The sequence below is a fragment of the Hyperoodon ampullatus genome, assembly GCF_949752795.1.
Source record: "Hyperoodon ampullatus genome assembly, chromosome: 1".
In the NCBI taxonomy this organism is placed as follows: domain Eukaryota; kingdom Metazoa; phylum Chordata; class Mammalia; order Artiodactyla; family Ziphiidae; genus Hyperoodon; species Hyperoodon ampullatus.
In genome coordinates, this window is record NC_136914.1 from 26922109 (window position 1) to 26936476 (window position 14368).

Consider the following 14368-nt stretch of genomic DNA (forward strand, 5'->3'; position numbering starts at 1 on the left):
TGATAAGCAGTTAAGAGGAGGCTGGTCACTTCATGAGATCGTCAAGTTAGACTGTTTACCGGCAAGTGTACCAGAAAGAACCAGGGAAAGAGATAGCTAAGAAGACAGCTGAAGACTGGCTTCAAAACCTACCCCTGCAAAGGGACCTGAATTTCACTGGATCTCACTGTGAAGAAATTGTATCCCAAGACATTATTGAAAACAATAGGCCAACCAGCCAACGATTAGCAGAACTGAAGAGGTAGACGTCATATCAACAGAGGCAGAAGGCTTAACAGAGAGAAGAGGAAAAGGGAAAGAAAGACAATGCAAGCCCTGCTAAAACCTCTGTCTTCCCAGGATGACTGTGTGCGTGTTCAGGGTGTGACCTCTAAGAAGTGACATCAGCAGCTTCACAATGTGGGGGAAATAGACTTCACTAAGAAACACACACACAAATGACAACAAAAACAAGCTCTGGGGGGAAGGGAAATTTATACATATATACAATATTATTTAACATCTCCAGGTTTCAAAAAAAAAAATTACGAGACACAAAGAAAAAGGAAAATGTGACCCATACACAGGGGAAAAAAGCAGGCAACAGAAACTGCCTTTGAGAAGGCCCAGATACAGATAGACTCAGTAGACAAAGAAGTCAAACTAGCTATTCTAAATATATTCAAAGAACTAAATGAAATGATGCATAAAGAAAAATAAAGGACAGTATGATGGTGTTGCCTCATCAGATAGAGAATATCAATAAAGGGAGAGAGATTGTTAAAAAGAACCAAATAGAAATTCTGGATTTGAAAAGAATAAATGAAATGGAAAATTCACTAGAGGGTCTCAAGACTACATATGAGGCAGAAGAAAAACCAGCAAACTTGAAGATAGATGGGCAGAAACTATGCAATCTAAAGAAAGAACAGAGAGAAAAAAGAATGAAGAAAAACGAACAGAGCCTAAGAGAAACATGGGATATCATTAAGACCCCAACTACACATAATGGGAGTCCCAGAAGAAAAGGAGAGAGAGAAAGGAGCAGAAAAACATTTGAAGACGTAATGGTTGAAAACTTCCTATATTTGATGAACATATTATGCATCCAAGAAGTTTAATAAACTCCAAGTAGGATAATTGCAAAGAGATCCACACTCAGATATATAGTAAAAATACTGAAAGACAAAGGCGAAGAAAAAAATCTTGAAAGCAGCAAGAGGAAAATGACTCGTCACATACAAGGGAACCTCAGTAAGACTAGCATCTGTCTTCTCATTAGAAACAATGGGGGCCAGAAGGTAATGAACGTGAAATAAAAATATTCCCAGATAAAGAAAAACTGAGAGAATTCATGCTAGCAGGCCTGCCTTAGAAAAGATACTAAAGGAAGTTCTTCAGGCTAAAAGCAAGTGATTCCAGATAGTAATTAGAATCCACATAAAAAAACAAAGAGCACTGGTAATGGTAAATATTTAACTATAAAGGATAGTATAAACACATATTTCTTCTTTTTTCTCTTAACTGATTTAAAAAGCAATTGTAGAAGACAATAGGTATATCCTTATATTATTGGGTCTATAACACATAAAACTGTAATAGTATATTTGATAATAACAGGACAAATGAGGTAGGTAAGAGCAAAGTTGCATTGGAATACAGAAATGATATCAGATAGTAACTTGAATCCACAGGAACGAAAGAAGAGAACCAGGAATGGTAAGTAAGAAGGTTAATACAACAAACTCTATATACTTATCTCTTGTTTCTTGTCTCAGCTCCTTTAAGAGACATAAAATTATATAAAGTGATAATTATAAGAATGTAATGCTGGGTTTGTAATACAGATAGGTAAATGTGTATAATAATTGCACAAAAAGGGAGAGGAGTTGATAATTATATAGAAATGATATTTCTATATCTCATTGGATTAATTAACTTAGTATAAATATGAAGTAGATTCTGATAAGTTGATTTGTATATGTTAAGTCCTAGAGCAGCCACTAAGAAAATAACTAAAAAATATTGTGAAAAAAATCATTAAAGGAATTAAAATGTTACACCAGAAAATATTCACTTTATGTAAAAGAAAGCAGCAAAGAAGAAAAAGAGGAACCAGAAAGACCTATAGAAAACAAAAAATAAAATGGCAAAACTAAATCCAACTATAGCAATAATAATATAAATGGAGTAAACATTCTAATTAAAAGGCAGAGATTGTCAGACTGGATAAAAAGACCAGATCCAACTATATGCTGTGTAAAGGAGACACACTTTAGATTCAAAGATACAAACAGGTTGAAAGTAAAAGGATGGAAAAAGATATATCATGCAAAAAGCAACCATAAGAAAGTTGGAGTTGCTATAGTAATGTCAGACAAAAAAGACTTTAAAACAAAAAAATTTACTAGAGATAAAGTAGGACATTTTATAATGAAAACAGGGTCAATCAATTAGGAAGATACACCAATTATAAACATGTATGCACCTAACAACAGAATTCAAAATATACAAAGTAAAACCTCACAGAAATGAAGTTGACAATTTAATAATAACAGTTGGGGAATTTAATACCCCACTTTCAAAAAGTGGATGAAACTAGGCAGAACAACAAGGAAATAAAAGAACTGAATAACACTAAAAACCAAGTAGACCTAAAAAACATCTATAGACTATTCCACTCAACAACAACAGAACATACCTCAAATGCACATGGAACATTCTCCAGGATATACCATATGCTAGGCCATAAAAACATAAAAAAATAAACACATGTAAATGGAGACACAAACACCAAAATGTTAACTGACATTTTTGGTTGCTGGGAATATGAGAGATCTTAATAGTTTCTTTTGTTTTTATTTGCTAATTTTCCTATAATGAGCATATTACTTTTATAAAAAGAAAAAAACACCAATAAAAGTTATAAAAAAGAACTGATGATGAGTAATGGAAAAGACAAATTGAGAGAGATGGGAGGAACTACTTAGTGTCATTTTGATTCCTGTCAACTCAAATTCTGCCAATTCCTTTATACTTACACTTGAAACTCTTCGTAAGAAACCCCACTGGAGATGCTTCCCCTCCTTCTGGAGCTATGCCCACTGTCTTCATCATCATCCTCCTCAGAGTCATCCAGGCTTCGAGGGAAACTTCGGCTGCTCATGGGGCGTGGTAAAGAGCTGTGATCCAAGTCCAGGTCCTCCTGAAGAACATGGTATCACTGAGTGATGAGCAGGAACCCCCAGATTCCACAGAAGCTTCACTGAGGGCTTGGGCAAATGGGAAATGGGTGTATGCCATTTACCCAGGATTTCTGTGAGGTTAACACCAGACCGTGATTCTCATACTTCTCAATTTTAGATTGGCAAATTTTCAAAACAGATTTTAATGACCAGCAAGAAGTTGCTAACTTTTTGTTTGGACAAGAAAGAACAGTAAAAACAGAGCAAAGCAGAGAAAAAGTAAATGAAGAAATATATTATCATCTTTTCATAAAAGTTAACATATGCAATAGCTACAAAGTAAGGAAGGATACAATCTTAGAATAAGAATTTCATTAAATGCAGCCACGTGAAAATATTACTCATTGTCTTCTTGTTCATATTTCACTATGACTGAAGTTTTTCACCTATTGGCACTGTTCGGTGGAGCAGCATTTAGAAACCACTGTTCTGTACTGTCTCCTCATAGGAAACTAACTTCTTTGTGTGACATTAATTTGTATTCTCTGTACCTCAATTACCATGTTTTTTTGCGGGGGGGTTGTTTAACCATTTATTTAATAAATGTATTTATTTTTATTTATTTATTTTTGGTTGCATTGGGTCTTTGTTGCTGTGCGTGGAGCTTTCTCTAGCTGCAGCGAGCGGGGGCTACTCTCTGTTGCAGTGCACAGGCTTCTCATTGTGGTGGCTTCTCTTGTTGCGGAGCACGGGCTCTAGGTGCGCAGGCTTCAGTAGTTGTGGCACGCGGGTTCAGCAGTTGTGGCTCATGGGCTCTAGAATGCAGGCTCAGTAGTTGTGGCACATGGGCTTAGTTGCTCTGTGGCATGTGGGATCTTCCTGGACCAGGGCTCAAACCCGAGTCCCCTGCATTGGCAGGCGGATTCTTAACCACTATGCCACCAGGAAAGCCCTTAACCATTTATTTTTAAAGTTAAAGCTTTAAATTATTTTTTCTGATTATACAAGCTCATGTAAGTTTATTTTTAACAGTTTCATAGTAAGTATTCAAATGGAAGGCAGCTGTTAGTTTTATTTTATTATAAATGATAATTTAAAGAACAACTAATTAATTTTCTCTCTCCTGAGAAATCTTTTTTTCCCATTCTCATGGACATTGTGAAGTATATAACTACTCAGGTTTCCCCTCAAGTGGCTTACTAGAAAGCTTAGGGCTAAATTTGTTGCTCAATCTTATTAAGCATATGTATTTTTGTGGAATGCATTTTTTTTAGTTTCATTCACATTCAGTTTTATATCTCAGTTTTGTTTTGCTTCACTCTTTTATTTTACATTTATGCTAACATTGCATTTTAATAAATATATTTTTAAACTTTTTATTTTATATTGGATTATAGCCAATTAACAATGTTGTGACAGTTTCAGGTGCACAGCAAAGCAACTCCGCCATTCATATACATGTATCCATTCTCCCCCAAACTCCCATCCTTTTTGGAGTAAGCAGGGTACTCCTACATCAATTGAGAGAGAGAGAGAAGGAAAGAGAGAAGACACACACGCACATGCTCTCAGTAACCCACTACTTAGTAAGGTGTTTGAAACATGGTAGGTAATGAATCAATCAGGTTCTCCTAAACTAGACCCACCCTCTCTTTTTCCAGGTCGTCTCTCATCTGCTGGTGCTCATGTTCAGTCAGTTCTTGGTCTCCATCCTGGTCGTACTTTGTGAATATCGCCTCAATCTCTGCATCAGTATGGCCCTTCCTGAAATTAGTGAGAGGTTACAGATGAACTCATTCATGTACATGGTCCAGCCCAAACAGAGACACCCACATGCAGGAGGAAAGGAGAAACTGCTGAGTCAGGGCCAGTCCTCCTCTTACCATACATTCCAGAAAGACACCCACCTCTGAAAAAGAAGTGTCTTCATGAGCACTTGGGTCAGCTTATCACCAAGGGTTTATCTTTACATAAGGACTTTCCCAGGGCCACAGAAATTGTGATTCTTACCCTTTGAGATCTTGTCGAAGTTCATCAAAGTTTAACTTGCCTCCCCCTTGCCGCAGACTCTCTGAAATGTCATCCACGGTATTTTTCTTCAGTTTTAGTTTGACCAAGGCTTTATGGTAGCCCTGTTGGAAAGAAAAGACTTGATTTAGTTTATCCTCCTTTTGCATTTGCTCTGCCTTCCAATTACAGTGGTAACTACTGTAAACCCAGTGACAAGAACAGTGCCTGATGTAAGTGGGCCACAAAACAAGTATGTGTTGGATGAATGATGGATGCATCCCAAGTTGTCTGTGAAGCTCTTGTGGGAGAGTTACATGGGAAGAGTCAGGGTCTTTCCATAAATCAAGAACTAGGGGCCTTTTGGTTTGTATTCACGTTTAGGTTACAGGAATGAAAATCACTATGTTCCACAGCTGTCTGTCTCAGAATATGTAGGAATGTGCAACAGTTCTTAAGAAAACTAAGAAACCTGAGTCATGGATTAATTATTTTCTATATTATTTCATAGTTGGTAATTTCCTTACATATGTCATGTGTGTAAAAAAATTTCGGTGACATGGAGATGAGGATCTTTCACTAATACATTGCAGGCAGACCTTGCTACGCATGGCGGCGCGGGGCTGTGCAAACCACCATGCAACTGTGTGAAGCGATGCAAATGATCAACAGGAAAAATTATGATTGTTCTGTGACCTTTAAAACTTCTGTCAAAATGTTAAAACGTTAAAAACTCCGTTGGTGTTGGTTATAAATTTTAAGGAAATTTAAAGAATAGTAAAATGAATATTTTAGTATGTTGACATTTTAAACAGTAGAAACATGGAAAATTAAAGTTTTACTTCTTTGTTAAAAAACTTATCCAGAGCAGTTTGAACAGTGCTTGCATTCTTCTTGTCTTGATGAGTTATCATAATCCTTTCTTAACCTGTATGAGCTTCCAACATTTTATCCCTTGCACTTTCAAAGTTGTGAAATATCTCCAAGAGTTCCTTTAATGTGAAATTTGTTGCCAGTGTGATTTCCTCTGAGACATCTTCATCCTACTCATCACAGCCACTCTCCTCATTTATGTTGATAAATTTGCCTTCACTGAGTTCTTCTGGCTGCCGTCTAGCTCTCGAACGGTGGCAGTGTCAACACCCCCATGGCCAGCTACGTATTTCTTCTGTAAATCCGTTACGTTTGTTTTTAATTTCACTTCCTTGTTTCTTTCCTATACTATGCTTTCTTCTTTGCTGGCCTATTCTCTATTTTAATTATGCATATTTGTAAAATGTCACATGGTTTTATCACTGGGAGATAAGGACACAACTACAAGTTTTGTACGTAAACTGAAGAGCAGATGCTCAGTGACCATCCTTGACTTTTTTTTTTGGGGGGGGGGTACGCGGGCCTCTCACTGTTGTGGCCTCTCCCGTTGCGGAGCACAGGCTCCAGATGCGCAGGCCCAGCGGCCATGACTCACGGGCCCAGCGGCTCCGCGGCATGTGGGATCTTCCCGGACCAAGGCATGAACCCGTGTCCCCTGCATTGGCAGGCGGACTCTCAACCACTGCGCCCCCAGGGAAGCCCCATCCTTGACTTTGAAAGAAGTGACATTATTAGTCACTGATTATGATGCACATCTGTTATTTATGTAATGATCTGTAGAGCTAGTAGTGAAGTTTGTCCTTCGTGCTATTACTCACAGTTGATAAACTATAATAACTGAAATGTCCTGTGATAATTGAAGGTGAAGTTTGTACTTTATGCTATTACTCACAGTCAGTATACTGTAATAACTGAAATTTGAACTATGTTGAGAGGCTCGTATTACCTAACTGAAATCACTGATGTTGTACACATCAGAACCAAAGTACAAAGTGAGGACTGCTTGTATTACCCCAGGGATTTGCTAGAATGTAATCAACTATTATGCAAAATTCAGGGTAATACAAATGGTAGGTCCTGTCCAAGGGACTTTGTTTTTACAAAGCGGAAGTTCTCTGTTTCAACATGATTCACAGACAGCATTGTCCTGTGGTTTGAACCAAACGGAAAAATATTATGGTTCAGGAGCCACTGTACGTTAGCTGAATGATGACAGGGAACAAGCTGTGTACTTCAGATGTAGTTATTTGTTGTTGCTTAAGTTTTATATTTTAAATCAAGCATAGAAGTCACATCAAGAAGAACAAAGCTGCCCGGCTTTCCTGTCCTGCCCTTCCATTTAACAATTAAACACTTCCTGAGAAGGTGCCTAAGTGAAAGTTCTCAGGCCCTTAGGTCGTGGCCTTGCTCCAAGGACTTTTTCCTTTGACTATTTTAAAACTTGCCTGGAAGGTCAGGGTAAAGGGTGAACAACAAAATATTTGCCTCTAAAACATCTTTCCTTTTTTTTTTTTAAATCGTAATTAAGATAGATGAAGGGAAAATGTCTTTATATAATCTTCCCTTCCCATTTATTCTGAACTCTGGATCTGAAAGTGAGAGCCGACTAGAGGAGATATCAAAATAAATAAAGGGGATGAACCCAGCAGCTCAGCTCTTAAGAGGCAAAAGAGATTATTGAGAATTTAATTCTAGGGCACTAAAGGATTCCCAGAATTTAAGTTCAAGCTAGCATTATATCCATCTCTATCTCCAACGTAGAGAACATTTAAATTATTCCTGGAACATAGCAAGCTACACTTTATTTTAAGTGGTGTCAATGGATCAATGTTGATTTGGCAATCTGGCTGAAACAATGTTCATTTTATATAGAAAATAAAACGATTCTGAGAATTAGGGCTTGTCATACCTTTCTGACAAGATCTGAGAGTTCCATTTCAGCTTTCTGCTGGGCCAAATCAGATTTAACTTCAGAGTAAGTATCATTGATGATGGCCAAAAACATATTCTGTTTGTAAATCAAAGGAAGGTAGAGATTAAAGAAGAAACCTAAATATATTTTGTTAACATCAATCTAAAATTTGACATGTCTTTTTTTTTTTAACAATTTGAGTATTTTATGAAGTCATCAATTAATAGTTTTGCTACCAAATTCTTTGGGAAAATTAGTTTTTCCATTGTCACGGCAAGGGAAAATGCAAGATATATTCTTACTTACAAAACCATACACTGATATATTTTGCAAATAGAGACAATAATGAAATAGAACAAAATATTAATGTATTTACCTATGAATGGTGGGATTATTTTTGCTTATCTATGTTCTCTACATTTTTTCATCTGACATAAATTATTAGAGGTGTAGAACTCTAAATAGTTCCTCAAATTTCAACAGTCAACACAGACAAGTGGAATTCTATGCTTATTCCAAATATTGTTATAATAGTTGAGGTTCCAGAACTTATTTTAAGGAGATAAAAAGACCTCTGCAAACAGAAACATGGTAGGCCTAGTAGAAAGAGAGTCAAGAAAAGCTTAGTGCTAAAGACAGAGACTTTGAAGTCAAGCAAACTTGGGTTTCTGTCTTGGTGCTGCAAGACTATATTGTGTACCTCTTGTACTCCTAATTTGAAATTTTGTTTGTTTCTACATTTATAAAATGGGAGAAATAGCAGTACCTCCCCTACAGATTTGTTGTAAGGATTAATGAGTTCATCTACATAAAGTGCTTAGGACAGGGCCTAATGGATGGCAAGTGCTACATAATTTATAGCTATTATTATTATTCAGTGGTGGTTAGTTCATTTTCCTGACATTTCCCTTCCCCACTATAACGGGTTGTATTTCTAACACCTATTTCCAACGGGTTTTCTCAAAGCACCACACCCACTGATCAGGCCCTTCTTTAACATGCTCTTCCATTGTTTTTCCTTTTTAGCGTGTAACCATGGTTTGTGACTGTGCAGTTGTGTACTACGTCTGTTCTCCCCACAAGTCTGCGGAATCTTCATGAGGGGAGGGTTGGTATCTATTTTCCTTACCACTTGCATCCCCAGTACCCAGCACATTGCCTGGGATATAGTGGCTCAGTAAATATTTATTGAATGACTGATGAATGAACAAATGACAGCTCTATTATTTTAATGAGCTACTAAATCTCTATGAATTAAGGAGGACACCGTTTAAGATTCTGTAGCAGAAATGAGAACAGAATATAAAATACACGTAAGTTCCTGGCTTAATACTTGATTCTAAGAGTGGACAGTTGCAGTCAGTTGGACCATCTCCCACCTTCGCCCATCCAACACAGGCATCTAATGTTTCATTTCTCTTTCCAAATGATGGTTAGCTAATGCCTGCAAGTGTCTTAGTTGAAATGGATTAAAGTGTGTGTCCTCTGAAGAGATTTCAAAAAATGGAAAGTGACTGAGAAAGGCTCTCGAAGGTGTGGGGAGAGGAAGTTCACCTCGTCTCCATCCTGTCTCACAAACTTCACTTAATTGTGGGATGGACTTTGCAACAGGAGGTCTTTCCCTGTTGATGGCAGGGCTTTTGCTTCCTGACTCAGCCGAGCCTCCGCACGCCACTGTGGCTTTTTAAGTGGCGGCAATACATCAACACCCAGCAGTCATCTCAGAACAGTGGCCAGCCCTGCACTTGGCTTGCCATTAAAAAAAAAAAAAAAAAAAAAAAATCTGTATTGACAGTAGCTTCCTCTCTCTCTGGAGGGTACAGGGAGAACAGTTCCTTTTTGTGCAGTGGTACAAATAAATATTTCAGTATAAACACAAAAACTAAGAGCTTTTCATGTTCTAGTGATTGATCTGATAAAATGACTGAATAATGTAGGTGCACTGCCTACTAGAGGACAACCTTCAAACAAGCCCACATCTGAGCATTTCCAATTGCCACCATTACGTCCCTCACTTGGCAGACTGACGTACGAAGAACACTCAGGTGGCCTGAGATTTTTTATTCTCTTAGTAGAGATGCAGGGATTCAGCTGCTCCAGAATTCAAAGTACTACCAATGTTAGAGAGTAACAAAGCCTTCCTCTTCCCTCTATTTTTTTCTTTAATATATAACAGGAAAGAGAAACTTTTAAGAGGCTTAAGTTTAAAACTAATAATGATACATGCATACAGCAAGATATAAATGGATTTGCATGCTATTCCTGACTCTTTCAGTACCATTAAAGTACATCTAATTCTCAGTCAGTAAATACATATACTTAAGCACTAAATACCTGGACCAACTCTGGAGCTCTTACAACTGAATTAATGAACTTTATACAAAGGATCTTTAGAAAATCGATTAAAAATGGAAACAATGTTTTTTTTCTTAAAATGGTTAAGATTTTATTTTCTTAAGGAAAATCTTAAGTGTTAGTGTTTAAATGAAAAATACCCAGGCCTAGGTTAAGCTAACTTAATTTAATACTTTCTTTCTTTGAGTGGACAAATAAATGTATAAATGTTAACATGAAGAAAAAAATGCCTTTTAAAAAATCTTAATTTAAGGCCAAAATGTTAAAAATGTGCATCTGTACCAAATCAAAAGAATAAAAGAATTATTTTTGAAAATAATACTTAAAGCCATTTCCATTCATTGTGAAATTTAGTTTTAAATTAAAATTTGAATATTTTTTACAGGCAGTCCCTAGATATATTAAATATGAGTAAGTTAAAACAACCTATCTTGATCTTGAGACACAATAATTCACTCAAATGTTACTCCTGACACCCTGCATCTGGCTTGCTTTGTCAGTTTCTATTTTTTGAAAAGAAAAGAAGAAGGAGAGAAATGAAGAGTCACTCAAGCAAGTGACCATGAAAGTGCTGACATTCGTGTTTAAAAAAAGCATGTAAGCGTATTCTACTTCTTAAAGGGCAAAGCACTATTTTAGGTAACTATAAATTTGCACTTGATCTACTTCTTTTTTTGCATTGAGTACATATATAAATGAAAGATCATGGAAAAAATGTTTGGTGAAGACTTAAAACTGTGAATGAATGAGAAGTAAAATAAAATATGTTTCCTAATATCTACATTTTTTTCTACTTCCTGAGTCTTTAAAAAATTGATAGGGAATAAAGTGTGAGAGAAAAGAAGAGATGATGATTTATGATGGTGATATATGAAGTTTCAACCACCTCAGTATAAACAAAAGTGTACATACCAAAAGAATGAAGAACATAAAGAACACAAATGTAGTGAAATAAATTGGTCCCAAAACTCGATTAGCTTCCTCAATCTCTGCGAAGTTGACATCACCCAAAATGATACGGAATTGAGTGAAGCTATAAAAACAAAACAAAGCACAACACCACAATACAAAAACAAAGAATGTCCAGCATTCTTTTGACATAACATTTCTTAAAAGATGATTTCATACTTTTGGACCTTTTGTTTTTTAATCAGTGTGGAAAGCTGCTAAATAACAGAAAACTGTCAACCCCTTTGGAAAACTCGTTACTTATATGAGCAACTAAAGCCTTCTAGAATCAAAATAATATGCTTTCATGCTAAATATATTATTTCCATTTGGTACAAAGAAAATATATTATTAGATGACTTATAAAGCAATAGGCTCTAAGAAATTAAAACATAACCTGGGTAAAATATGGTAACTCTAAACCTTCACAATGGTCACCCTGAGTCTAAATTTAAAATCTTGTAAGAAAAAAAGATTTTTGAAGGATAGTCAAAATTGTATATGTATGAAGATGCACTATTTCAATGCACCTAAAGTGGGGTTGAGAATTGCTGCATGTTGCCAGATGCTGAGTCTTAATCAGTACAGTTGTTTCCATTCCTGACTTTCATCAGACAGCAACATTAATTAGGGGTCCTCGTGCACAAAGCCCCATTAACTTCTATTATCATGACCATCTTATTTCCTAACTAACTCCTTTCTAAGTGACATGGGAAGTCTGAAATGGTTTTTCATATCCTATTTGAGAACTTTGGAAACAGACTGAAAATCCCTGTATTGGTTTGAGCTTCTCCTAGGATATTAGAAATGCACTTTTTTTCTTAGAAAATAGGCTGAAGTTTGAAGTTTATGGCAACATTATTTAATAGGAATAAAAGTATAGGCAGGGCTTTCCTGGTGGCGCAGTGGTTGAGAGTCCGCCTGCCGATGCAGGGGACATGGGTTCGTGCCCCGGTCCGGGAGGATCCCACATGCCGCGGAGCGGCTGGGCCCGTGAGCCATGGCCGCTGAGCATGTGCGTCCGGAGCCTGTGCTCCGCAACGGGAGAGGCCACAATGGTGAGAGGCCTGCGTACCGCAAAAAAAAAAAAAAAAAAAAAAAAAAAAAAAAAGTATAGGCAAAGGTCTCTTAAATGCTACCGTCTGCATTTGGTGCTAAGAAGACCTCAGTCTTTGGAACAGAGTTGGCTTACTATAGCTGTTCTTCTCTATCTTACTACTTTTGGGCTCTGTCTTAAACTTAGCATTTCAGAAGGTATCGTCATCTTTGCATTGATGGGTCAATGTTTCTGGGAAAGAGAATTAATTCTCATTTTCAACAACTACTTTTAAGTACTCGGTAGTTAAATAGCCACGATGAAGATTTCTTTAACCTTGAGAAGGCAGTACTATCTATGATTAAATTTTTCTTCTTAATTTCATATATACTTACATACACTCTTGGAAAGTACTGAAGTCATCAACCTGAGTGCCAAAGACAAGGTATGCCAACTGAGCATATGCTAAGAAAATAATGAAGAACATAATTGCAAAGCCAAAGAGGTCTTTCGCACACCGAGACATGGTTGTGGAGAGCTGACTCATGGTCCTGTTAAAGTTGATGAATTTGAAGAGCTGTAAAAGAGAGGGGAGATGATATACGAAGATGAATGAGTAAACAAGCTGTGGTATATACATGTGATGGATCATTACTCAGCCCTATAAAGGAAGGAAATTTTGATTCATGCTACAACACGAATGAAACTTGAAAGCACTGTGCTAAATGAAATTGGCCAGACACAAAAAGACAAATATTGCATGATTCCACTTATGTGAGGTACCTAGAGTAGGGAAATTCACAGAGACAGAAGGAGAACAGAAGTTACCAGAAGCTGCAGGGAGGGGGAAATGGAGAGTTAGTGTTGAATGGATAAAAAAGTTGCAGCTGGGATGATGAAAAAGTTCTAGAAATGCACAGTGGTGACGGTTGCACAACACTGTGAAGGTACTTAATGCCACTGAGTTGTACACTTAAAAGTAGTTAAAATGGAAAATTCTGTTATGTATATTTTACAACAAAAAGAAAGAGGACAAAAATGACTTGCTTTTTTTCAAATCCAGCCACTTATATTTTCTCATTTATAGTGAAAACAAATTTAATTATAATTAAAATGACCATTGATATTTTTCTCCTAGAAAGATTAAAACAAAGGAGAAAAAACCCACAAATAAAAACTAACTAGATAAATGACAAGGACCTACTGTGTAGCACAGGCAACTATACTCAACATCTTGTAATAACCTATAATGGAAAAGAACCTGAAAAAGAATATATGTATGTACATATGTATGTAACTGAATCACTTTGCTGTACACCTGAAACTAACACAACATTGCAAATTAACTGTACTTCAATAAAAACAAAAAGAGTTAACATAAAAAAACACTAGTTAAGGGACTTCCCTGGTGGTCCAGGGGTTAAGACTTCACCTTCCAATAGAGGGGGTGTGGGTTCGATCCCTGGTGGGGGAGCTAAGATACCACATGCCTGGTGGCCATAAAAACCAAAACATAAAACAGAAGCAATATTGTAACAAATTCAACAAAGACTTTAAAATTGGTCCACATTAAAAAAAAAAAAACTTTAAAAAGAAAACACTAGTTAAAAAAAACCTCCAGAAAATACTTATTGTATATTAACAGTCATTTATTGTGCATCAACTATGTGCCAGGCATTGGCCAGGGCTTGGAGTGAGGATTTGAACTGGGCTCTCTCTGACTGCACAGCCATATGGTGCATTTCTGTAGACAAGGCACAGAGGATACTGCCCAGGTTTGGCAGCTCGAGCCCAGAGGGCAGAACAAACCGCATGGCTCTAGCTAGGTGTCTTGGCGGAAGGAAGTGGGGAGATCCATTAGAAGTTGAGTTCCAATCTCTGCCTTAAAGAACTTAATGGTTCACAAGGTCTTGGGGGCAAGATATTTACAGGCGAAGCACTAAATAAGACAAACACCCTAAGGCACACACTGAAAGGAAATCTCTAGAATTTTACTTAAAGACCTCTTATAAAGTGCTTCTGGTCACAACAAAATGTTTCTGACGGTTGCTGTAATCACATTACTTAACACAA

At 36.9% G+C, this 14368-nt stretch overlaps 1 protein-coding gene across 1 annotated transcript in view; it reads right to left on the bottom strand.

Moving 5' to 3' along the window:
- PKD2 (polycystin 2, transient receptor potential cation channel) overlaps positions 1-14368 on the bottom strand; it is a gene marked incomplete at its 5' end in the record, with an annotated part of 51525 nt that overhangs the window by 4265 nt on the left and 32892 nt on the right. Inside the window, 6 exons of the mRNA XM_079722139.1 lie at positions 3021-3184; positions 4811-4928; positions 5175-5296; positions 7954-8052; positions 11224-11344; positions 12691-12872. Coding sequence (XP_079578265.1) covers positions 3021-3184; positions 4811-4928; positions 5175-5296; positions 7954-8052; positions 11224-11344; positions 12691-12872 — 806 coding nt within the window. The remainder of the gene's footprint in view (positions 1-3020; positions 3185-4810; positions 4929-5174; positions 5297-7953; positions 8053-11223; positions 11345-12690; positions 12873-14368) is intronic.